Source organism: Balaenoptera physalus, assembly GCF_965194825.1.
Source record: "Balaenoptera physalus genome assembly, chromosome: 10".
In the NCBI taxonomy this organism is placed as follows: Eukaryota; Metazoa; Chordata; class Mammalia; order Artiodactyla; family Balaenopteridae; genus Balaenoptera; species Balaenoptera physalus.
In genome coordinates, this window is record NC_138889.1 from 75,575,567 (window position 1) to 75,601,869 (window position 26,303).

Consider the following 26,303-nt stretch of genomic DNA (forward strand, 5'->3'; position numbering starts at 1 on the left):
TGAATTCTTCCTATTAACTGGAGAAAATTAAAGGGAAGAGGAGGAGGGGTGCTAATATGATAGCAGTCCTTTTTATCTTACTTTCTTCTGGCTAAGAACCCTTGAAATTGATCTAATACAAACCCCTGGCTATGGAAAAGGACTTGAAGTGATAAAAGTTAAAACTTATAGTTGAAAATTTCAAAACTGTCACTTTCTTGTTTGGAGAATCTCTGCCAAGACGATAGAATTGTGGGCTCCATCCCTGAAGATTCTGATTTAGCCGATTTGGGATAGGGGGCTTAGACATCTGAATTTTTGATAGTTTTGTTGAGCGTTCCTAGTTGTAAACCACTCAGGGCAATTGTAACAGTTTTGCTAAGGTTAAAAAAAAAAAACAACCTGTTATATAATACTATGTAATGAATGGATTTGGGGGTATCTTTTTCTTAGTTCCTGTGTGTTGTGGAATGAACATTGCTGCGGTCTCTCCGAAGGTTCTGAACTCAGATAAAGGAACTGATAAAGACCTGAGCAGGAGGAAAATGTCTGCAAAGTAGTGGTTGCCAGGTAGTATGTTTTGTATTTTCAGTACCTTGGAAGTTAGCTGTAAGCCTGAATTGTGCCAGAGGGATGAGACTTGGGTCCTTTAAGTATATGTTGTTGTATCTGCCGGACTTTTCTTTCCTTAGCACTTCTACTTTTATTTTGGTGTGATCATATTCACATTATAAACTCTTAAGCAGTTAGGGACTAAGTCTGTCTCACTCACTGCTGAGCCTAACCCAGTATCTGCCATATAGCAGGCACTCACTTGTTAACTGACAATATATTTTTTCTAATTGTTGCTATATATTCTTTACTGTTAATAGTAAAATTGATTTCACATTAACTTCTGGATCTCTGTACTTACCGTCATTAACTCTGTTTTCCTACCTTACATAACCAACTCCTATAAGAAATGCCTAGGAGAAATTATTGATGGAAACATTTCAGATTTGTGGCATTGTCAGGCTGCCATAATATGGATGTTCAAAGACAAGTATTTCTTCTAAAATTAACTTATGTTCATGATTTCTTCCAACTCCACAGTGGCTGTGAGGTGATTAAAAAGAAATGGGGTGTTGCCCTATCTGTGCTGATTTAACAAAGTATTCTGAAGAATCTTAGGAGTGCATCCAGTTTCCACCATGAGTAAGGTAGGATGTTTATGTTTGAAAAAATATTTAATATCAACATAAGATAGATGTAAAAGAGAATTGATGAAAATTTTTGAAGTTGATCTTGTGGAAGCACCTCTCTTCCTAAAATCTGTTCTTTGCTGCTGCTGCTGAAGAGACAGAGACAAAGGGATGGTGGTAGAGGAGGAAGAGGCCTACCTTTGTAGACCTCTGTCCTGACCTAGTGTGGTATTTCTTATACATTCTATTAGATAAAAGTCTTATTGCATCTTTATTATTTAACTGAGTGAACTAGCTCTACAAATATCTAGTAACATTGGGAACCACTGTGGTAGGTCTTGCCACATTTTGAGTTGTTTTCTAACAAACAGTTTCAATGAGGTCCAGTGAAGAGACCTAAGAAAGAAGCACTGATCACAAAAGTATTAGCAGTTGGTCTCCTGGGGAGGGGGAAGTTGGGGCCTGGATAAGATCCCTTTGCTAGTTTGAATGGGAGAAGGTAAAGTAAAATGGAATTAAATCCCTGGGAATAAAGTAATAGGAATTTTGAAGTGGTTCCCTGATAGGAAGTGGTTTAGGGGCAAGGAGATAGGAAAAGGAGGGTTGGTCCCAGCAAACATGGCAAGAGGTTGGGGCCTATGTGGGAAGATGGCAGATGATTTTGAACAATAAATATGTCTAGTCATCTGTTTCAAATTGTTCTTTCCTTGTATCTTTTTCTGCTACAGTTCATACTACAAATCTGTTAAATACTCAATTCACCCAGCAACTGTTGTTTCTCATATTGCAGACCTTTGTTAGAAGAAAAGAGAAAGGAATAATTTTTAAGTCTTTACTTTCAGGGCCACTATTGAATAAATGAAGAATATACCTTAGTGTTCCATGTATCCTGGGAGAGAATGTTATTACAGACCTCATAAAGGTAAAGCTGACCTCTGCAGAAGAGGCCTGTCTGAAAAAGGGTGCAGAAACTCTCTGGGAAATTCAGAAGGAGCGCAAGTTTTAAAGTTGCTTAAAACTACCGTTCTGAAGTTATCGAAAGAGAGATAGTAGTTACTTACAGGATTAAATACGTAAAACTTTTGAATAAACTCAAATTCCTAAAAGTCGGAAAAAAGAAGGAGGGAAGAGTGACTCCTCTATTTAGCCCCTCAGCTCTTTTATTTAGCATTCAAATGTTGGATGATACTTATTTTTTATAATTTCTAAGTCACTGCATCAAATAAGGTATTTTGGTACCTCTGATGTACCAGTACTTGCCTTGTATATTATATATGTAGTTGCCATTTGGTCCAAAAGAATGTATGATGTGTGTTTATTGTGTTTAGAGACCATGATTCTTTTCATCAAGTGTATGCTAATTATTTCGTTCCGGCTGGCTGATAAACCTGTGTTCATTTGTATGCTATAAAAAAGCTGTAACTTCCTTTACCATGTAAAAATAAATGTATACACAAAAATAACTCATTTAAATGTTAGCTTCAAACCTAACACTAGATTAAGCCTTGCTAGTTTCTATTCTGATAATTTTTACAAGTAGATTTTCATTTTCTAAGAAAAGATCTAAACTATACAAACTCTTCAGTGATGAGTGAGACCAAATTGGTCTTTCTTCTCTTGGGAGAAGTATAGAGTAGGCTGCCTGGCTCCCTGAATACCTTAAAACATTTTAAATTAGAATGTTCATTTCTTTATAACCTCATGAACCTTCTAGCTCTCTCATTTTGACAGAGAAAATTCTGTTCTGCTAGATAAGCTTTATAGGACATGTAGATCATTGGATGGGTGGCCACAATCTTGACTACAGAATCACTCGCCAGAAAGACTGACTTCAGATGACAGTAAATGCAGAGAGGCAGTGTACACTGTACCTTCCTCCTTAATTGTGGCCAGACCATCTTGCCTAGTTAATATAAATTCTCAGGTGTGTAGCTTGGTACTGACCACTCTGCTCCTTTCTTGATGAAAACAGTTATGGTTCTGTCAGGCCTGGAAAGGAAACAAATCTAGGCAGGAACTGGTAGGAGGATACCACCCAGGACCTTTCACAAAAAAAGTCACTCAAATCCTTCAATTTCAAATATTTGAAAATTTAGATTTCTATGTGGTATTATTATATCCCATATTGAATAGAATTCACTTTATATGCTAGAGGATAAATAATGCTAAATTTCAACTCACGATGGATATTATACTTTGCTAAATTAGAAGCCGAGCTTCTTATATATTTTTCCTAAAGATGTTCAGTAAAAGAGAAAAATTATGCAACAAATTTTATTTAGCATAGTCAGTCCCAACATTCAGCACAAAAAGAGTTTACAGAGGATAGAAAGTGCATTAATAAAAGCCAGTCTTTACCAAAAGAAAACAGAAAATATATTATTGATTCAAAATATTTTACACTTGAATGATAAACTGCAATAACTTATTCTGGGCACCTACTGATATAAGAGAAAGGAAGAGAAGAAAAGAATGCTTTAGAAGAGCTCAATCTCCAGCTGGTATCAGAGGAGTCAGTAGAGGTCACTGAGACCGGCAGTCTTTCTTGCTTTCTGCATTAGTGCCCTCAGCTGGAACTGTTTACGGGACAGAAGACGTACATGCTGTGAAGGGGGAAAAAGTTTCAACAGTTTAGACCGGCTCTGATCCAGGCCCAGGCATGAACTATCAGACAGTTTGTAACCTAGGTGGGAGCTAAGAACCTAAACTCATATCAACTTTCCTTTGGAGCCAATACTTTATTACATGTGGCTTTTTAAACTCACTGGATTGATGCTGGCAGGTTGTGTTAAGGAAAGTAGTCTTCTGAGACCCTACAAAGGCCTTCTTCACAGGGAAAGCACCACACTGCAGGATCTGGCTCAGGAGTTCAAGCTGCACTTGAGACAACCAAGATGGCAGGGAAACTTGTACTGTGATCCTAACAAAAGTTACAAAAAACTTTTGTACAAACTGTGACTGTTTGTCCCCACTTGGCTAAAAAAGGGGAAGGGCAAGGATGAGTATAGCACAAGGCCAGCTTTTGTCCAGTGCCTGGCAAACAGCATACCTCTCTTGCCTCTCCATGTGTATCTTTCCCTAGGCTATGCCACCCAAGCAGGGGACAGTGTACAGAAAGGAAGTCCTCTCTAAGGTCCCAGCTATTCATGTGCTTGCACCAGGTCCAAGAGTGGTTTGGCCACACACTCATAGTAAGATAGGCAAGATCAGCAAGCAACCTGACCAGCCTCGCATGTGCACTGAAGCATCAGCAGCAGCTGTATTGAATATCCAAAGGCTGCTATTATTCCTAAAGCCATGCTCTTCATGACCCAACAGAGAGAAGTAGCCAAACTTGGCTTACAGATCTTCATGTCTGTACAACAGCATTAAGCCTGGAATAACCTTTATTCAGAAGGGCTCTATAACCAGCAGGGCAAACCCAATACTTCGCAAGGCTGTTTGATCTCGGAAAACAGGTATAAAACTATGCAAGTCTAAGAAAATTAACAGAGGAAAAAAACAAAAACACTAAGGGTGGGGCAGTCAATGATCTCAGTTTAAATGATGTGACCTGAAAGAATCGATGGAAATCTGACTGTACCTCATGATCCACCCAGGCACAGTAGTAAGAGAGAAGGATTACATTCAGCTTGATGCTATCTTGGGTGGGGAACTGCAGCCACTAGCCCACTTTTCTTCCCCTACTCAGATGATTCTCAGCCCCCTCTGTAGGTGGGAAGACACTGCTCACGGCCATTTATCTCACTTGCTCTCTTTTGGAAAGACAAAGAATTTTAACCCATCTCCTACAGAGAAACCCTCTTGATCTGTGGTTTTCAAGGTCAGTGTCTCTAAAACACATGTTCCAAAACCCTGGAAAGCAGAGCGAGGAAGACATACCTTCAGGAAGACGTCCAGGTCTATTACTCCCCGCCTCAAGGCTTCTCCCAGGTAAAAGATAGTGTCTTCAATAGCATTTTCCTCTGCATACAGATTTAGGATCTGTTTGTATAGTGGGGCTGTGGGAATGATAACTTCATCAATATCATTGTTTTCAGATTGATTTTCCATTTTCTCCAGAGCAGAACTGAGTTCTTCATCCTTCTTTCTCAAAAGTTCTATGTTTTTATCAACCTCAGCCTGAAAACAGAATAGTCCAAGCATGATGATTTTATACTAATTGTAATTATCTGCCTGTCAGACATCTACAATTCAACTTCACAGAAAGACTTGCTAATAAAACAACACTTAAACAACTCATGGATGAGATTCATGTACCACATTAGTCAAAGTTAGAGGAAAAGGTGTGCTCTAGCATGCTGAGTGAAAACAGGAGATGCTGAGCTGAGCACTTTTGGTGGCAGTGATAAAGCTTGTCACTTACCAGTGACAAATGATACTGCAAACTAAGCCATCAGACAGGACACTTTCCAGCAGGAGGTTCCTTACATGAAAATCATAAAGGAGGTCCTTCTTTCAAAACAAGTGGGCATTTGCCTCAGAGGAATAACTTTCCCCAGTCTGTACAGACAATTTAACACACAGAACTCCCAACAGTTGAATTTTATTCACAAGATACAGCAGGTGGTGGTTGCAGGCTCTGAACTGTACTGGTGTCACTTTCCTGAACTTTTGAAAATAGCTGGCTATTGAGAAGCTCACTTTACACACTAGAACCATTTTATTAGAGTAATGTGTACATACAAATCACTTTCTCCAAAGCCCTCAAACACTTAATAACTCTTTACCCTTTCATCAAAAATGTACACTTGCTGAAACAAATTCTCCATCACAGGAATGAAAGTGAAGAGTGAAGCTGGCACTCAAATTATGCTAGTGCCTCTACATCACTAAACAAAAGAAGTCACAGGGCTGACTTACATTGACTCTTCAGGGCACAGCAGTCTGATAAAAATGTGAGAAAGCTTAAGAGCTAAAGGTTGCATACACTATGGGTTATTAAGTTAGAAGGGCTCACCAAAGATACTTTAAATATAGTTCAAACAACATTTGGAAACAAAAAAGAACTGACCCTTAAGTTTGCACCCAGGGTCTGCAGATCTTTATCACGACTTAGAGCTCTCTCAAATTCTTATTTCCTAGTAACTGTCTGGTAACATCAAGCACTCAAACAGTCCTCCTTTGGGTCAAAACATTATCCCCCGGGGTGAAGGTGCAAGCAAAAATCCTCTAAATACATCCACTCCCCAATCAAAGACTACATTCCAACCACAGGCCTCATTTTTTTTTTAACAAAGCTGTAGAGGAGCTATGTGAAAATGCTTAAAGGCGTGTATAATTTTCTGAACTCTTAACTATACCCACAATGTTCAGGGTAACCACAGTACATACAGAACACTTTGCCATGGCTACGATTCAATCTAAATAGTGCAACTATTCAATGAGTTACTTACTACTTCTTGATCTAAACGGGTAACCATCTCTTCCAGTTTCTGGTGACCTTTTTTCAGGTCTTCCTCTGTTCGTTTCAAGGCATTGAGCTCTGCCTGGGCACGATCCATTTCCTCCTTCATCCGCCATCTCAGTTTGTCACTGACTGCTGAGATGAGAGAGGCTCGGATAGTGTCCTCGCTGATTGTGCCATCCCTACTGGGACCTGCAGGAGAAAAAGGCAGAAACACTTGATTATTTCCCAATCTCTTTCTATTCCTTTCACAAGAGCCATGACAAAACAGAACAAAATATGAGTCAACACTTTCAAAGTGCGAGGAAAGAAAAATTTTATGTCACAACTTCATAAAACATAGCATTTAAAATCTGAGTTGATTCAGAAATACTTTCCCTGCAAGAGATTACTATTAATCCATATTTACCCACTTTCTTGCCTTAACAGCCCAAACAATTAGCTATTTTCTCAATGAGGCAGAGGCTATATCCCTACAGATTACAGTTATTCCTAAATCTCCAACAAATGGGACAACAAATTTATACCAAGGTAAAACATTTGATTCAGGTCAAGTCTATTTTCAGGCTTTACTGCTAAGCTGAAGGAGGAAGGAACCCACTCTAGAGGCCAGTAAGACTGAGAATGGGCAGTTTCCTTAAACTAATATACAGGTTAACATGGCTTCCCTTCTGTAAGACTTTTACTCCTTTACCCTTTAGGAAAAGAACAGGAAAGAGCAGATGTGCAAAAGAGAATGCCATCCAAAAAATTCAACAGCTGATAACATTCTGTTTATTGTCAGATTCTTTTCTCTCCCAAATGTACCTTCCTAATCAGTGTCTTACATAAAACTTACTCCTCAGACATTTTCTTCAAAAGGTCCTCCCTTTTAACATAAGTATGGATACTCTTTATGACTGTCAGTGTTCTTTAGTTAGGGTCCTAAATCAGCAAATGATAAATGGTATTTTGATTTTCAATTATGTTTGATGATGGAATACACATGGGGAATTATACTTACCTTTATTGCTTATAATGAATAAAGAATGATTACAGATTAACAGAAAGTATCACTTCCACTTTGAGCTGAAAACTGTTATCACCTTGACGCTGAGTTCTGCTTACTAGGGGGAAAAAAACCCCTTCAAGTCCGGTTGTAAAAATGTACCCAGAGTCTCACCACTCATGTTCCCATCCATTATAGGCTCCTTCCTGGTACCATGCAAAGTTGACTGTTTCTACAAGGAAACGGCACTGTCCAAACTACACCGCAACCAGCACCACCTGTGCTCTTCAGCGTCCTATCTGATCACAACTCTCGCTATTCCATACACTGGTCTGGTCACTCTACTTTTTGTGGTTTTTGATTCGTAAAGTTGTTTTCTCCCAGAAGCTGGTCCATACCCAGGATACCCTGGGTGCTTTTCTGGGCTTTTGTAAATGACACTGGGAGACCTTGGAGTTCTCAGGTGTTACAGGTTTCAAAAAAAGAGTCTAAATCTAGAGTTGTGTTTTTTTTCCCTCTTTTTCTTGTTTCCACCACAGAAGAACTATTTTTTTTTTGACTTGGGTTCTATTCTTCTAAAGTGAGTAAAGACAGTGTCTCCCATGGCCAGGTTTTCCTGAAGAGTGTCCTTCGTCCATCTGTCCTAGGGACACTGCTTGTACATGGTGAAAGGAAAAGCCCAGTATCAGACTCTCCCGCTAAGAGTCTCCCTCTTTCCTGTTAGAAACCTCCTGCTGAGGAGAGCCCAAACAGTATCCATCCTCCAGTGTTTACAAAGAGGCAATTAATACTTCTGATTGATTGTTAAAATACAAATCCATACATGATATGCTTTTCAGAGTTCACTTCTGATTTTACAAAAATATGTCAGCTTATTATTTCATATTTCTGAGAAGCAAAACTATTAACTTTAAGACAATGTGTGCTTTGGAATTCAGAGTTGTAAAGCCAGAGGGCAACCTGAGGTCTTGTTTTTCACATCCCTGGCCTCTCAACACCTGACTTTTCCAAAGTGTTCTCATCAATTTACCAGCTACTGTATCACCTCTGGGCTCATTCCACTCACACTTTCCTATTGTTTTCCTCTCTGACCACCTCTTTATTCACAACCTCCTGTATAGACACTGGGATGACTCTAGCAACCTCCCCAAATTCATCAATTCTTATCTCCACTCATTCCTTTCCGTACCTTCGACCTCCCTTTCTTCCACTCCTGGTCCCAGTATCTCCCCCCAGTCCCAACTCCTTGCCCATCTCTCTTAGTCCTGTATACAGGCTGCCTGCCATGGCAGCGTCTCTCTCATTCTGTCAGATCACCAGGACTTCTAATTCCAAAGGCCTCGCCTGCCATAACCTAACCCAAATCCTCAATCCTTTGGATTCTTTCTTAAAGCCTTAAGCCCTCCTTTTACCATTTTCCCACAAAGGCAAAAAAAATCCTCAGAACATCTTCAAAGATTGAAACCACCAGATGGGAGTCTTCCACTCTCTTCTCCCATTCTGCTTTGGAACACGAATCCTAACCCTTTAATTATGTGCTTCACTCCTCACCATTCAAAAGTACTCGCCTCCCTTTCTCAGCAAGACAACTTGCTTTTCTTCTCAGTATGATTTAAAGACTTAGCTGTTTTAGGCAAAACATTCTCTGATATAAATTGCACCAATGTTTCCTTAGGTCGGTCTCCCAAGGCAATAGAAATAAAAATGAAAATAAACAAATGGGACCTAATCAAACTTACAAGCTTTTGCACAGCAAAGGAAACCATAAGCAAACCGAAAAGACAACCTACAGAATGGGAGAAAATATTTGCAAAAGATGTGACCAACAAGGGCTTAAAATTTCCAAAATATACAAACAACTCATATAACTCAACAACAAAAAAACAAACAACCCAATCAAAAATTGGGCAGAAGACCTAAATAGACATGTCTCCAAAGAAGACATACAGGTGGCCAACAGGCACATGAAAAGATGCTCAACATCGCTAATTATTAGAGAAATGCAAATCAAAACTACAATGAGGTATCACCTCACACCAGTCAGAATGGCAATCATTAAAAAGTCTACAAATAACAAATGCTATAGAGGGTGTGGAGGAAAGGGAACCCTCCCACACTGTTGGTGGGAATGTAAGTTGGTGCAGCCACTGTGGAAAACTAAAAATAGAATTACCATATGATCCAGCAATCCTACTCCTGGGCATATATCCAGACAAAACTATAATTCAAAAACATAACATGCACCCCTTTGTTCATAGCAGCACTATTTACAATAGGCAAGACATGGAAACAACCTAAATGTCCATCAACAGATGAATGGATAAAGAAGATGTGGTACAATATATACAATGGAATACTACTCAACCATAAAAAAAAACACGAAATAATGCCATTTACAGCAACATGGATGCAACTAGAGATTATTATACTAAGTGAAGTAAGTCAGAGAAAGACAAATACCATGTGATATCACTTATATGTGGAATCTAAAATATGACACAAATGAACCTATCTATGAAACAGAAACAGAGTCAGGGACATATAGAATAGACTGGTGGTTGCCAAGGGGGAGGGGAGTGGGAGAAGATAGGAGTGGGAGTTTGGGATTAGCAGATGCAAACTAGTATATATAGAATGGATAAACAAGGTCCTACTGTATAGCACAGGGAATTATAATCAATATCCTGTAATAAACCATAATGGAAAAGAATATGAAAAATAATGTATATATAACTGAGTCACTTTGCTTATTAACATCATCAATCAACTATACTTCAATTAAAAAAAAAAGACCAAAAAAAAAATGACTTAGCTGTTTATTTGTACAGAATTTATGCCAAACCAAAATCTCTAGTTTCTTATATCGCACTATTAAGTCCTAAGTGAGAGCAAAAAGGGGTAATTTCTACAAGTTTAGAATTTTGTGCCCAAAGGATGATTTACAAAATAATGACTAGTGGCGATGGTATTTCATTAAATCCCCATTTTATGATAAAGATGCATTAACAATAGGAATTTTAAAACTTGTTTCTAAAAGAACTTTCTTATTATATCCTATATGAAATGGTTCCTGTGAGATACAACAAACCTTCTCCCAGAGATTGGGGAACCCAAATTATATGAATATGGTTAGGTATTCAAATGTGTGGTCAGTCATATGCAGCAGTTAGTGTCCCATTTATCTGTGTAGGAGTTATCTGAACTAATACAAGCTTAAGGGTCTTTTTATAACTAGTCTGGATTTTTCACACACAAACATATCAACAAACTTTGTTAAAATTACATTAAAATGAATCAAGGGACTTTCCTGGTGGCACAGCAGTTAAGACTCCAAGCTCCCAATGCAGGGGGCCCGGGTTCAATCCTTGGTCAGGGAACTACATCCCACATGCATGCTGCAACTAAGAGTTCACATGCCACAGCTACGGGGCTTGCTGGCCACAAGTGAGGAGCACATGTGCCACAAATAAGACCCGGCAAACCCAATAAATAAATATTATAAATTAATAAATAAAATGAATCAAGTTATACTGATGGTGAATTTTCAAAAACCAATTTTAAAAAACACACTTAAATCCTGTAATTTACATTCTATTTCTCTTATAAAATACGTTAAGGCAAATGCTACAATACAGGACCAAATAAGTCCTTCCAAATAAGTCTCCAGCTAAAGCCATTAACAGTCAAAATGGGAATCAAGCTGAGGCAGCAGTCACCTGGCTTTCTATAAAGGTCACAGTTCACCCGAGGAGGCTAGAAATGCCAAGGTTAGACCTAGTCCTCTCCTCTACCACACATAGACCTTATTATACAGTATGTTTGAACACTAAATCCATCTACTTTCTAAAGAAACAAACTGTAAGATCTGAAATGTGAATGCCAAGAGAAAAACCCAGATTAAAGTTCAAAATTGAATGAACCATGACACTTTAAGAGGTTGTTTATATAAACAAGTAAGAAAAACATTTGGGGGCTTCCCTAGTGGCGCAGGGGTTGAGAATCTGCCTGCCAATGCAGGGGACACGGGTTCGAGCCCTGGTCTGGGAGATCCCACATGCCGCGGAGCAACTGGGCCCGTGAGCCACAACTGCTGAGCCTGCGCGTCTGGAGCCTGTGCTCCGCAACAGGAGAGGCCGCGATAGTGAGAGGCCCACGCACCACGATGAAGAGTGGCCCCCGCTTGCCGCAACTAGAGAAAGCCCTCGCACAGAAACGAAGACCCAACACAGCCCCCCCCAAAAAAAAAAAAAAGAAAAAGAAAAACGTTTGGTAGAAGATTCTTATTCTTGTTCACTCTTCAAACAAAAAAATCTTTTTTTTTCTCAAACGTCTTAAGAGAAATTTTTATATTCTTTATACCTGCTATAACAAGCCTTGGATTAATGAGTTTGTGGCAAACTGCCATACCTCAAGTCCCCACACATTCGTTGACCTTTACTCATGCAGAGTCGGATTTCAGAAGTGCCCTTCTACAATTCCAGATTAGCAGCAATTGAAAAGGTAACATAGATTTTGAGAAACAATCCTGAACAAAAACTTCATTTAAATGTCAGATAGGATCCAATCACTAAACTTAATCCTTAGGAAATAAGACGATTTTTCTACTATTAGGAAACCAATACTCTACTCAGTGGATCTGATAATTCAATGAATAATTTAGGCCAGTATCTTCAAAGTACACTGGCATACACTACCTGATTTTAGACCATCTTTAAACACTTAAAGATAATCAGTTTTATTTATCTCCTAACAGTACTTACTGATGAGCATTACTTCCTACAACTCAAAAAGGAGCTCATTTATATTAGAGAAAGAACCCACGGTAACCCCAAAGAAAAATACAAAATAAACAGTAACTTTTCTGATCTTACCTCTAACCAGCAAAGTGAATCACTTGCCCCCACCCCCAGCATTTTTCCTTCCTGAAGTTACTTGCTCAAGACCCACATAATGATCTTTGGTCGGGCATTTGTGCTACAGAGCAAACTATGGAGCCTAAGCAATCTGAAACGGAAGATTATTGACCCATCTACTGAGAAACTGGGTCAAGCCCATGTGGATCACTGGATCAAGCCCATGTGGATCACTGGATCAAGCCCGTATTACTTCCTTTTAGAATAAAAACAGAAAATCAGGTCAATCTCTGAAATAGGAGAAACATTTCAAACAACTATATGAGCAGAGCCATTCTGATTTGTGCTATTAAACACAAATCAGGCAAATTCATTAAGCTGCTTACAAAAGGCTTTTATTTATAGTCTATGAATATATAAACTTCTAATACTACTGGCCAGGCTCTGGGCGGGCTATGGAACTTTCTTCCAAAGAAATCAGGGGACCTCAATTTACCTTTTAAACACTATTAGAGCAGTACTCTTTAAACTCTAGAAAGTTTCTATTACCACAATCAATGAGAAAAAGAAAAACATCAGCAGGTTTACACTTCTTGAAAATAAACACACAGCACAAAGATTTAGATTAATTTACCTAACAATTCAAGTTTCAAAAGTGGAGGTTAACTATAGACCTTATTAAAATAGATGCCAAAGTAGTAACTACTTCAAAAAAGAAATGGTGCTACAAAATCATTCAACTATCATAATCATGAAAGATGCTACTAGCAGGCTTAAGCACAAAGGCCAATTAATCTGAAGGACAGATTCCATCCTTTAAAACAAAATGGGTCAGAATCAAAGTCATACCTTAAAATTATTTTGTGAACAAGAACAATTTAAGAATCTACCATGTTAAAGAACAAAACTGGAGGTATCATGCTCCCTGATTTCAAACTACACTACAAAGCTTTTCAGTAATCAAAACAGTATGGTACTGGCATAAAAACAGGCACATAGATCAACTGGACAGAACAGAGAGCCCAGAAATAAACCCACACTTATATGGTCAATTAATCTATGATAAAGGAGGCAAGAATACAGAATGGGGAAAAGACAGCCTCTTCAATAAATGGTTTTGGGAAAACTGGACAGCTGCATGCAAAAGAAACTGGACTTTCTCACACTATATACAAAAATAAACTCAGAATGGGTTAAAATTAAATGTAAGACCTGAAACCATAAGACTCCTAGAAGAAAACATAGGCAGTACTAGGGATGTAATGTACAACATGATTAATACAATTAACACTGCTATATTTTATTTATTTTTGTTTGTTTATTCATTTATTTATTTATGGCTGCCTTGGGTTTTCACTGCTGCGCACAGGCTTAGCTGCGGCGAGCAGGGGCTACTCTTCATTGTGGTGCGCGGGCTTCTCATTGCAGTGGCTTCTCTTGTTGTGGAGCAAGGGCTCTAGGAGCGCAGGCTTCAGTAGTTGTGGCACGCGGGCTCAGTAGTTGTGCTTCGCGGGCTCTAGAGCGCAAGCTCAGTAGTTTTGGTGCACGGGTTTAGCTGTTCCCCGGCATGTGGGATCTTCCTGGACCAGGGATCGAACCCGTGTCCCCTGCACTGGCAGGTGGATTATTAACCACTGCACCACCAGGGAAGTCCTACTATATGTTATATAGGAAAGTTGTTAAGAGTAAATCCTAAAGAGTTCTCATCACAAAGAAAAAAATTTTTTTTTTTGTATCTATAGGAGATGACAGATGTTCACTAAACTTACTGTGGTAATCATTTCATGATGTATGTAAGTCAAATCATTATGCTGTACACCTTAAACTTATACAGTGCTGTAAGTCAATTATATCTCAATACAACTGTAAGAAAAAAAAGTTACAAAAAAAAAAAGAAAACATAGGGAGTACTCTGACATTGGTCTTAATATTTTTTTGGATATGTCTCTTCAGGCAAGGGAAACAAAAGCAAAAAAAAACCCCAAAAACCAAAAAAACAAAAACAAACAAAAAAACCAAATAGGAGACTACATCAAACTAAAAAAGCTTTTGACCAGCAAAGGAAACTATCAACAAAATGAAAACGCAGCCTACTGAATGGGAGAAGATAGCTGCAAAAAATATCCGATAAGGGGTTAATATCCAAAATACACAAAGAACTCATACAACTCAACATCAAAAAACCAAACGGCCTGATTAAAAAATGGGGAGAGAACCTGAATAGTTTTCCAAAGAAGGCATACAGATGGCCAACAGGCACATGAAAAGATGCTCAACATCACTAATCATCAGGGAAATGCAATCAACACCACAATGAGATATCACCTCACACCTGTCAGAATGGCTATTATCAAAAAGAAAACAAATAACAAATGTTGGTGAGGATGTGGAGAAAAGGGAACCCGTGTACACTGCTAGAAGGAATGCAAAATGGTGCAGCCACTATGGAAAACAGTTTGGAGCTTCCTCAAAAAATTAAAAATAAAACTACCATATAACCTAGCAATTCCACTTCTGGGTATTTTTCTGAAGAAAACAAAAACAGTCATTCGAAAAGATATATGCACCCCCGTGTACTGCAGCATTATTTACAATAGCCAAGATACGGAAGGAAGCAACCTAAGTGTCCATCCATAGATGAATGGATACCCCTCCTCAGCGTATGTGACCACATCCTCTGTCCCCACACTGGTCCAAGCCACCATCTCAGACCCGGATTCTTGCAGTGGTCTCCTCGGGGTGGGGAGCTCTGCTGCCACCCTTCCCTCCCGGGGTCTGACACAGAGGCATCTGTTAAAATAGCAATCAGATCAGATCACTCCTCTGCTCAAAGCCTGCCCGTGGCTCCGCAGCTCACGTAGAGGAAAAGCCACAGGCCTCCCCCTGACCCACAAGGGCTTACTTGAGCCAGCCCTGTTTCCCCTCCGACCCCATCTCTCTGTGCACCCCTCACTCACACCACTGGGCTCTTTGCAGTCCCTTGAACCATAAACACACTCCCACCTCAAAGTATAAGGCACAAAAGCCTTTTTCCAGTCTTGGAGAGAACTCTTCAGGCAGAGGCAACAGCAGTGAACAGATCTCCAGGTCACCATCCAAGCGAGCAGAGCGCGGATGGGGCTGAAACAGCAAACCAGTGTGTTGGGGCTCAAGGAGTGGCAGGAGGCCAGTGGTGTGAGCAAGGTGGATACAGAGGAGGTGAGAACAGAATGCAGTCCTCACCCTCCAGGTCTTCCTGTGCCCCTCTTTCGTTTCAATGTTCCTAGGTAGCATTTATCTCCATCTGGTACATTGTATACTATGCTGTAAGTTTGTTTTCTGTCTTCCCCCATTGAAATGTAAACTCCATGAAGGCAGGAAGTTACTTTGTGTTGTTCTTACTCCTGGAATGTAGCAAGCACTCAGTAAATATATGTTGAATGACTAAATGAATAAACAAATAACTGAAGAAAAAAACAGATGAATGGATAAAGAAAATGTGGTATGGGCTTTCCTGGTGGCACAGTGGTTAAGAATCTGCCTGCCAATGCAGGGTACACAGGTTCAAGCCCTGGTCTGGGAAGATCCCACATGTGGCAGAGCAACTAAGCCCATGCGCCACAACTACTGAGCCTGTGCTCTAGAGCCCGTGAGCCACAACTACTGAGCCCACATGCCACAACTACTGAAGCCCACGTGCCTAGAGCCCATGCTCCGCAACAAGAGAAGCCACCGCAATGAGAAGCCCGCGCACTGCAACAAAGAGTAGCCCCCGCTCGCCACAGCTAGAGAAAGCCCGCGCGCAGCAACAAAGACCCAACGCAGCCAAACATAAATAAATAAATTAATTAATTAAAAAAAGAAAAAAAAAGAAAATGTGGTATGTATTTGTGTGTATGCGTGTGTGTGATGTACTGATGGTACATCCTCTGATGAACTTCATAAAGGAGCCAATTTGTCCACTGACTTTCTTCACACGTATATTCATAACACATAGAGGTTTCATTGAGTGGGACCACACTTTTCTGGGTACCATACTGGACCACACTCTAGTAACATTCTTGAACATTTGCTTGATAAATCTTTTTTTTAAGATTTATTTATTTATTTATTATTTATTTATTTATTTATGTAATTTATTTATTTATTTATGTAATTTATTTTTGGCTGTGCCGGGTGTTAGCTGTGGCATGTGGGATCTTTGCTGCAGCGCATGGGCTTCTCTCTAGTTGTGGCGCACGGGTTTTCTCTTCTTTAGTTGTGGCACGCAGGCTCTAGGGTGCATGGGCTCTGTAGTTGTGGTGTGCAGGTTCCAGAGAGTGTGGACTCTGTAGTTTGCAGCACGTGGGCTCTAGTTGAGGTGCGCAAGCTCAGTAGTTGTGGCATGCGGGCTTAGTTGCCCCGTAGAACGTGGGATCTTAGCTCCCTGACCAGGGATTGATCCCACATCACCTGCATTGCAAGGCAGATTCTTTATCACTGGACCACCAGGGAAGTCCCAATAAATCTTAAATCTTTCTTAATTTGGATTAAAATATCAAACAACTTCATCACTCCCAGATCACTGCCACCTGGGTACACCACCAGCACATCAGGGTCTGACAGAGAGTGCTATGCATGAATCAAGGTAGAGTGACTGGTCCCTCATGCCACTCTTCCCTATCCAATAGAGTTTGGAATTCTGCATGGGAATGCCCAGCTGGGGACCAAAGCTTTTCTTGAATGCCCGTCTTTCAGCCCTGAAAACATACAGATGACCAATATCCATACCTGCTTCTGCTGTATTCTGGCATGTGCTATTAAGAGAACAAACAAGTATTAATGTTGTCTCCTAAACTTATTCTTTGTAACTTGGTGGCGGTCAAGTAGTTTTAAACCTTTAAAATCAGAGTTCAAGTTCTCTTATAGTTTTGGCCATGCCAACTTGGTAAAAGTTATATGCCACTCCTAACAAAAATGTTTTACTCTTAAGAAACATAATTGAATCTGAAGAAACAGAAATTTAAATTTTTAAGTTTTTTAGATATCAAGAAAAGTTTACCTTCCTTCTGATGCTTTTGTTGATATATAATGCCTGCAATGGGCAGAAAATCTAAGGAAAACTGTCCAAATTCCCCATCTTTTCCCACTGATCTTCCAGTAGAAAATGTTTTTGCTAGTCACTTGCAAAGATGATATACAAAAAATACACCTGGGACTTCCCTGGTGGCGCAGTGGTTAAGAATCCGCCTGCCAATGCAGGGGACATGGGTTCCATCCCTGGTCCGGGAAGATCCCACATGCCACGGAACAACTAAGCCCGTGCGCCACAACTACTGACCCTGCGCTCTAGAGCCCGAGTGCCACAACTACTTGAGCCCACACACCGCAACTACTGAAGCCCACGCGCTTTAGGGCCTGTGTGCCGCAACTACTGAGCCCGTGTGCTGCAACTACTGAAGCCTGTGCGGTTAGAGCCCATGCTCCGCAACAAGAGAAGCCACCACAATGAGAAGCCCGAGCACTGCAACGAAGAGTAGCCCCCGCTCGCTGCAACTAGAGAAAGCCCACGTGAAGCAACAAAGACCCAACGCAGCCAAAAAAACAAAACAAAAAGAATACCTGGTCTTACAGTAACTTCAACGAAGAATTTAAGTTATAGATCACAACTTTTCCCTCATTAAATAATACAAATGAATTAAAATATCACTGCAGTTGCCCAGACCTGATGGAAAAGCAGCACCAACAGGTTTTCCACTATTCAACAGCTGCCTTCACTGCTTAGTCGATGCCCTCAGTGAGCACCGATCTCATGAGGCGGTTTTAAAAGTCAGGTTAGGCAGGAAGCTGTCTGCCAAGTAACAAAAAAGCTATGAAAAGACATGACAAAACAAAGTCTCTCATTATCATTCTTTTAAAGGTGGTTGTTCAAAATCTACATGTACTGGAGTCAGAAAGAGCTGTTTTAATTAAGTCCCAAGATCTGCATCAATCCTCAGTCTTCTGCAATATTTCAGAAGAGACTGCTATTAAGAATCTAATCTCTATTACTTCTATTTTTTTTTTCCCAACCTCACTGCATAGCATGTGAAATCTTGGGATCTTAGTTCCCCGACCAGGGATCGAACCCTTGCCCCCTGCAGTGGAAGTGCGGAGTTTTAACCACTGGACCGCCAGGGAAGTTGCCTCTATTACTTCACTTTAAGTGGTTCTTTTACTTCAATATTGTTGGAGATGGTTAAAAATCAACACTTGCACAGGTATCCACATCAATAATAAGACATGAGTTAATTAATGATGCCTTGAAACAGGTGTTTGTTTTACCTCATAAAATCAAAATCTTTAAAGTGAAACTATCAAGTTCCACAAAGGACAAATAACCACTTTCATTCTTTCTCATGGCCTTAGTAGCACAGAGAATAATAGCACAAATCCTGATGGCCACTGACAGACTGAGAAAATGTTGACTCTTTGTGAACTCTAACATTCAGATGATACTTTTATGTTTCTGCTTTCCTTTATGACAATTTTGAAGTTCAACAGTGTTTTGCACAATGTACTACTAAAACAAGTAGGCAAGCAACAAAGGGTAGAAAAACAACATACATTAAAAGGATATCCTAGATTATCAAAAAATGATAATTTGTTTCTAGCCTGTCTAAGAAAGTACTCTTAAAAGTACAATAAAATATTAATTGCTTTGATTCTTGTTCTAAAAACAAACATTAGATTTGATTTAAAACGTACCATTTTCTCCATATTCCTATTTTTTTGATGTATGGATATCATCTATTCTAAGTTATAAAATGCTTCATACCTATTGTAGTGAAATGAGTTAACATAGAAAACATCTTTAGGAACTGAGGTTCTCTACAAATCAAATACTATCATCTCAGTGAGAAACAGGGTAACAAATAGCACTATTCCTATTTTACTGATGATGCCTGAGCCATAATGGAGAGCTTAACAAGATTTAGTGTGTTTTGCTTGTGGATTAATGATCTCGCATCATCAGGTTTCTAACTCAAGCATTTAAATTACATTGTTAAAAAAAGAGCTATATTACAGAAGGATGAGAACATTTTTAAAAAACAAAACCATTGCCACTCGAATCTCAATAACTAGAATGCATCAATGACAAAAACAGCTGAAGAAAATGCTCTTTTTGGGGGAAGGGGAGATATTTACAGCGATCTCAGGATGCTTACAATTGATCAGAAAATGTAACAGAAAAGTAAACTTCACAAGATTCTACATTCAGACACTCAGTAAAATATTTAGATGAACTTCTATATATCAAGCACTGTTCTAGATGTTGGGCATGTGTGTATATGTGTGTGGGGTTGGTGATGGGAGTAGATTGGTCAGGGTAGGCCTGACTGCTCCACACAAAGGGAACAGGTAGTGGACGAATCCTAAAACAGAAGAGTAGTAGATGAGTTCAGAGAGGTAACAGGGGGAGGAAAGCAGGATCACAAAGGGCCTTCTAAGCCTCAGAAATTTGGATTGAACGCTGAGTGAAATGGGAAGACATTGGAAGGTTCTGAGTAGAGGAGTGATATAATTTATTTATCTTTTAATAGGATCATTCTGGCTGTTGTGTTAAAAACAGATGTAGGGACTAAGGAAAGAAGAATGCTTTTTAGGAGGCTTTTGAAGTAAATTAGATGAAAGATAACGGTGACTTGGATCAGCACTGGATGTGATCAGATTCTAGATGTATTTTGAAGATAATTGGTTCTTGATGAAGAATCAAGGATGACACCAAAGTTAGAGTATTGAGTAGGTATCACTGGAGGTGGGAAAGCATCATAGAAAGATTGACAGTTTAATTTTGGTCACAATGAGTTTGAAATGTCTATTAAATATCCAAATGGAGATATTGAGAAGGGAGCTTGGATATAAGAATCTGGAATTCTGGAGAGTGGTGTAAGCTGGAAACAAATTTGGGAAGTGTGGACACAGAAATGGTATTTAAAGCTATGAGACTGGTAGAGATCACCAGGAGAGTGAGTATAGAGAATGCCAAGGACTGAGCCGGGGGCATTCCAATATTAAGAAAAGGAGGGACTTACAAAGGAGACTGAGCATGAGTACCAGTGAGATGGGAGGAAAAACAAGTGAGTCTGGGGTCTTAGAAAGCAAGAGAGGAAAGTGTATCAAGGAGATACAACTGTGTCAAATACTGCTGACAGGCCAAGTAAGTGGAGACTGTTTAATTGGCCACTGGATTTAACATCATAAAGGTCAATGGTGACCTTGAGAGAAGCAGCTTTAGTGGAAGGACATGAGGGAAATCCCACATGGAGTGGTTCAAGAGTGAAAGGAAGAAGAGGAATTGAAGGTAATAAGTACGGATAATTGTTTCAAGGAGTTTTGCTCTAAAGGGGAATGAAGAAATGGAATACTGGTGGCAGGGAAAGGGAAATTAAGAGGAGGATTTTTAAAGGTTTTTAGGGCATATTTTTGGGTGCTGATGAGAGCAACCCAGTAGAGAACAAAAACTGATGATGAGAGGGGAAACTGCTGAATGATGTCCCTGAGTAAATTAGAGAGGATAAAACCTAGTGGGTAGAAATAATGATCTGTGGTAACAGGGAGAAGGCAGATATGGTAGGGGCAGATAGTCATGTAGAGGGTTGGGGGGTCTGTAGAAGTTCTTGTATTGCTTTCATTTTCTCAACTGAAGAAAATTATATTTCAGGTAACTCTACTAATAAGCAACATAAAAAACCAAGAACTACTGGTCTGCAATAATTTATCTTACTTGATCCACTCATATTTCCCAATGGTGCTTTCTTTTAAAGATGCTCATCTGTTTTTACATATAACCAGGCTAGGAAAACCTAAGTATCTGTTAATAGTTCAACACACATTAACGTTCACCAATAAATATGTGAAACACAGGAAAGAGTGATAAGAGTCAATCAAATTTACTTTTATGCCCTGGTAGAAGGCTCATTTATATGATGATAAATCATTTCAAGTTTTAGAGTACAGGACACTGATCATTAAGAGTTTTTGGTCTAAAAAGAAAGAGTATTCTAACATTTCACATGTAAAAGTGAAGTGGGGGGAGGTGTGATAAAATTGATGATATTTAAGGGTACAAATTTATAACGAGTAGTAAGCAAGCCATAGAGATCTAATGTGCAGTATAATGGATATAGACAATAATACTGTATGATAATTATGTAATGTAATAAATACCGCTATAATGCAATCATATTACAATATATAAATCTATCAAAGTAACACACTGTACTCCTTAAACTTACACAATGTTACATATCAAACTTATTCAATAAAAAACAAAAGTGAAATGCACTTTTCACAACAGGAGACTGACTTTCCTTATGTGGAGAAATACAGTTTTGAATGGTACTTACCAACAGTGGTCACAGGAGGCTGGGAAGGGTACTGGGAACTTGTTGTGGCAGGATACTGACTGCCAGGTGGGTAAGGACAGCCTGGGTAACCACTGAAGAAAAGAACATAAAACATTAAATGTTAAGATGACCCAACTCTACAGTATCTTTAAGAACCCCATTCAGGGGACTTCCCTGGTGGTCCAGTGGTTAAGACTTCACCTTCCAATGCAGGGGGGTGTGGGTTCAATCCCTGGTCGGAGAGCTAAGATTCCACATGCCTCGTGGCCAAAAAAACCAAAAGACATTTAAAAAAACCCAGAAGCAATACTGTAACAAATTCAATAAAGACTTAAAATAAACAAACAAACAAACAAAAAAACCCACCCCATTCAGGAAGCTAAGCTTGATATTCCATTGTCTTACCAGTTAATGACTTTACAGTTTTAGAGCTACAGGTGTCTATTCAAGCAAAGCTCTACAAAAATTCCATTAATGACACTGGGTTTACTCTTAAAGTAAATGATTAAAATACTCTTGCTTGGCCCTGGTTTTTTTTTTTTTTTTTGGCTGCAGCATGCGGGATCTTAGTTCCCTGACCAGGGATCGAACCCGTGCCCTTACAGTGGAAGCACAGAGTCTTAAACACTGGACCACCAGGGAAGTCCCTTGGGCCTGGTTATTTGAGGGTCACCTTCACAGTAGCAGAAAGCAACTCGAGTTTTTCTAAGGGCAGTCCAACAGTATCAGAACTGAAAGCAACAAATATTTTGTGAGAACTTTTCCATTCTGATTTCCTAGCATACAGGGAAATAATATATTTAATTTTTACCTGTGGTTCATTGATAACCTTTTTGAATGTCTGATCTGAAAATACTCCTCTTGAGATAAAGTTTTAAAAGCTTCCTCTTCACTCTAAGGAAGGTTTGTGTCATTCCTGTATTCACATCAGAGTTGGAAGAAACTTTCCTTAGAAGTATTGTCCTCCAATCTCCTATCCAACATTGTTTCATAAATATCATTTACAATATCCCTGACAAATGGTCATCTTTCTCTACTGAACACTAACTGCATTTTGACACAGTAACCTCTAATTAATGGTCCTAAATTTGCACTCTGGAAGATCACTTGAATATTTGAAGACTTTTAACATTTTCCCCTCAGTCTTCTCTTCTTCAGGTGAAATATTTTTAATTCCTTCAACCATTCTTCACAGCTCTGATTTTCAGATCTAATCACTTTCCTCTGAATGATCACTAATTTGGCAGTGTTTCCCTTATAATGGAGAAGAAAGGGAACAGGATGATTACTATAGCTACCTGTTAGTTGAACAATCAATTGTGATGAATCCTATTTTATCTACAATTGTCAGATCTATGACATTTGCAATTCTGATTAACATGCCTTCTATGAGTCCATTAAAATTACTGACTAAAAAGACCCAGCCCAGAGTTCCGGAGCAAGAGCTCTGAGTTGATAGTCAGTAATCCTTTTATAGGGCAGTGGCTCAAAGATTCTCTCCTATGTGTACTACTAGTTCACACTTTATAACTTGTCACCAACAAAAAAATTTTGTGTATAACTTGTTGAGGATTCAATGTAATCATGATACTCTCTTATCGATTAGTATAAAAGTAAAATCAAAAAAGAAAAAGGTTAAGCATTTCTGTTCCCAGTGGACACGTGCTGAATGCTATTGCACAGCACTTTTGTTCTAGTCGCTCTAGTAATCCATGCTGCAAGGAAACAATGTCAATCTTATTCAAACTTCTGAACCTACCTTTTTGAACACTGGAATAAATTTGCTTTTTCTGGAGTTCCTCCCATTTTGCATACTTTTTCAAGGACAATTTGTGATTTTATTGCTGAATTTTTCAGTAAGTGGTATAAAACTCCTCTAGGCCTACAGATATTAACTTCAGAGAACTCCCTGTCTCTTTATTTAGTTTGCTTAATTTCTCCTTCGTAGTTATTCTCTATGTTCAGGGTTAATAACTTTTCTTGAGTATAAAAATAATTTAGTAGTACTATTTTCTATCTTTGTACATTATTAAACAATTTGCCCTATGTAGGAAATCTTTTTCAGATTTTTAAGAGCCCTTTTGGACTAAGTGTATTTAAAAAGAATTTCCCAACACTCTTATATTCCTTTTTCTTTATGTGCCCCTTCAAAATTTACTATTTATTCTATTTAAAGCACTGTTTTCAAGTGCTTGAGGCAGGAGCTAAAGTATGAATCCATCTCTTCCTCAAGATACTAATAATCAAAATAGGGCGAGATCCCTGTAAACAATCCTGATAGGATAAAGAAAACAATAAATGCTAAATAAAACTTCAGGAATGTATACAGTTGATCCTTGAACAATATGGGTTTGAACTGTGCTGGTCCACTTATATGCAGATTTTTTTCACTACATACATACTAGACTACTATACAAGCCACAGTGGGTTGAATCCGAGGATGCGAAACCTCAGATATGACAGAGAGGCCCGACTATAAAGTTATACTTGGATTTTCAATTGCAAGGAGGGTCGACAACCCTAGCCCCCCGACCTCCCCCTGATGTTCAGGAGTCAACTGTAGTGGAAAATCAATACCAGCTAGAGGAGGTCAGAGAAGGTTTGGGGAGATGTGTAATACCTATGACAGTTGCACCTTTATTAAAACTCTTCAGGGGCTTCCCTGGTGGTGCAGTGGTTAGGAATCCGCCTGCCAATGCAGGGGACACGGGTTCGAGCCCTGCTCCGGAAGGATCCCACATGCCGTGGAGCAGCTAAGCCCTTGCGCCACAGCTGCTGGGCCTGCGCTCTGGAGCCCGCGAGCCACAACCACTGAAGCCCGCGTGCCTAGAGCCCGTGCTCCGCAACAAGAGAGGCCGCCGCAATGAGAAGCCTGCACACCGCAAAGAAGAGGAGCCCCCGCTCTCCGCAACTAGAGAAAGCCCATGCGCAGCAACGAAGACCCAACAGAGCCAAAAATAATAAATTAAAAAAAAAAACAAAACACTCTTCAGTCCTCCTACTCATAACCCTATATTCTCCAGCCATATTACAGTGTTTCCTTATTCTTTCCTGGGATTTTTTTTTTGGCTTTCACACCTTTGATTACATAAAATTGAGTGGGCTGAACTTAATAACCAGTAAGTTTCCTCTGATATAAAATGTTATTACTGTTTGCTGCTCCCTCCACCTCTAAATACTTACTTTTCTTTTAAACCATTTCCTTCATTTATGAAGCTATCTCTAAGCTCCCACCTCCAAATCAGATGTGACCTCTCCTTTAAAGCTGTTTATCACAGCACTTAACATTTTCTGTCTTTTCTGATATCAGAAACTGTTTTCTAATAATACATGCTTGCTAGTACATATACCAAAACTGGAACAACTATCCTTGACATACTTTTTAGTTTCCTTGTATACATGCTGCAAGGTGCTAAATAAAACTTTCAAAAGATCTTAAAATTTTAAAGAGACCTTAGAGATCATCTAGTCCAACTTTCCACAGCAAGAATAAATATTCTCATATTCACTGTTGTAAAATAAAGATTCTTGAGTCACTGATTTACTAATTCTCCTTTAGGATAAAGCGAGAAGAGAAAGAGGTTCTGAGGCTCTTCTGCCAAGACCTTGCATATGCAGAAGGATACAGACAGTAATGTGAGTACAGTTACCCTTAACAACTCATAAGCCTGTCATGAGATTAAAAGTTACATTTCAAAAAAAACCCAAAAAACAAAACGCATCAAATCTTTGAAAAATAGCTACCTCAAAAAGGAACTTCTGGGCTTCCCTGGTGGCACAGTGGTTAAGAATCCGCATGCCAATGCAGGGGACATGGGTTCAAGCCCTGGTCCGGGAAGATCCCACATGCCACAGAGCAACTAAGCCAGCCACAACTACTGACCCTGTGCTCTAGAGCCCGCGAGCCACAACTACTGAAGCCCGCACGCCACAACTACTGAAGCCCGCACGCCACAACTACTGAAGCCCACGCACCTAGAGCCTGAGCTCCGCAACAAGAGAAGCCACCACAGTGAGAAGCCCACGCACCACAATGAAGAGTAGCCCCTGCTCGCCTCAACTGGAGGAAGCCCGCATACAGCAACAAAGACCCAATGCAGCCAAAAAAAAAAAAAAGAAATAAAATACATTTTTTTAAAAAAGGAACCTCTTACAAATAACCTCACAAAAGACACTTTTAAGGTTATGTAAGATGAGTAAGATTTACATTTCTGTCAATATTTTCAGCCTTCATTTTTATCTACAGGTTTCTCTGAAGTGGCTTCATTGTTCAGAAGTCCATTTCCTTATTGTGCTTCTAATAACCATTCCCTATATGCCCAAAGTTCCTTCTTACTAGCAACTGTTCATTATAAAGCCTTGTAATTTCAAGGCTTCAGACAGAATTCCATTTCTAGAACTTAATCAGAAAATTAAAGGCCTCAAGAAATCTAAAACTTACAACTTGTTTATATGTAACAATCACAGGAATCTTTCTCTCTTGTCTCTGACAGATGTTCATCTAGTCTCTGCTTACCCAGATAAATGTAACAGAATAATTACTACCCA

The 26,303-nt window shown here is 39.4% G+C and overlaps 2 protein-coding genes across 3 annotated transcripts in view; one reads left to right on the top strand and one right to left on the bottom strand.

The window, feature by feature from the left end:
- The window catches only part of LOC309667794 (L-lactate dehydrogenase C chain), a 63,558-nt gene extending 60,219 nt beyond the window's left edge, over positions 1 to 3,339 (top strand). Inside the window, exon 8 of the mRNA XM_082476774.1 lies at positions 433 to 3,339. The gene's annotated coding sequence lies outside the window, so the exon portion shown is untranslated. The remainder of the gene's footprint in view (positions 1 to 432) is intronic.
- A 79-nt stretch (positions 3,340 to 3,418) lies between these two features.
- TSG101 (tumor susceptibility 101) overlaps positions 3,419 to 26,303 on the bottom strand; it is a 49,255-nt gene continuing 26,370 nt past the window's right edge. For both annotated transcript variants that reach the window (XM_082476689.1, XM_082476690.1), the window contains 4 exons: positions 21,756 to 21,847; positions 6,557 to 6,759; positions 5,043 to 5,282; positions 3,419 to 3,763 (listed from right to left, as the gene is read on the bottom strand). In XM_082476689.1, coding sequence (XP_082332815.1) covers positions 3,674 to 3,763; positions 5,043 to 5,282; positions 6,557 to 6,759; positions 21,756 to 21,847 — 625 coding nt within the window. In that variant the 3' untranslated portion in view covers positions 3,419 to 3,673. The remainder of the gene's footprint in view (positions 3,764 to 5,042; positions 5,283 to 6,556; positions 6,760 to 21,755; positions 21,848 to 26,303) is intronic.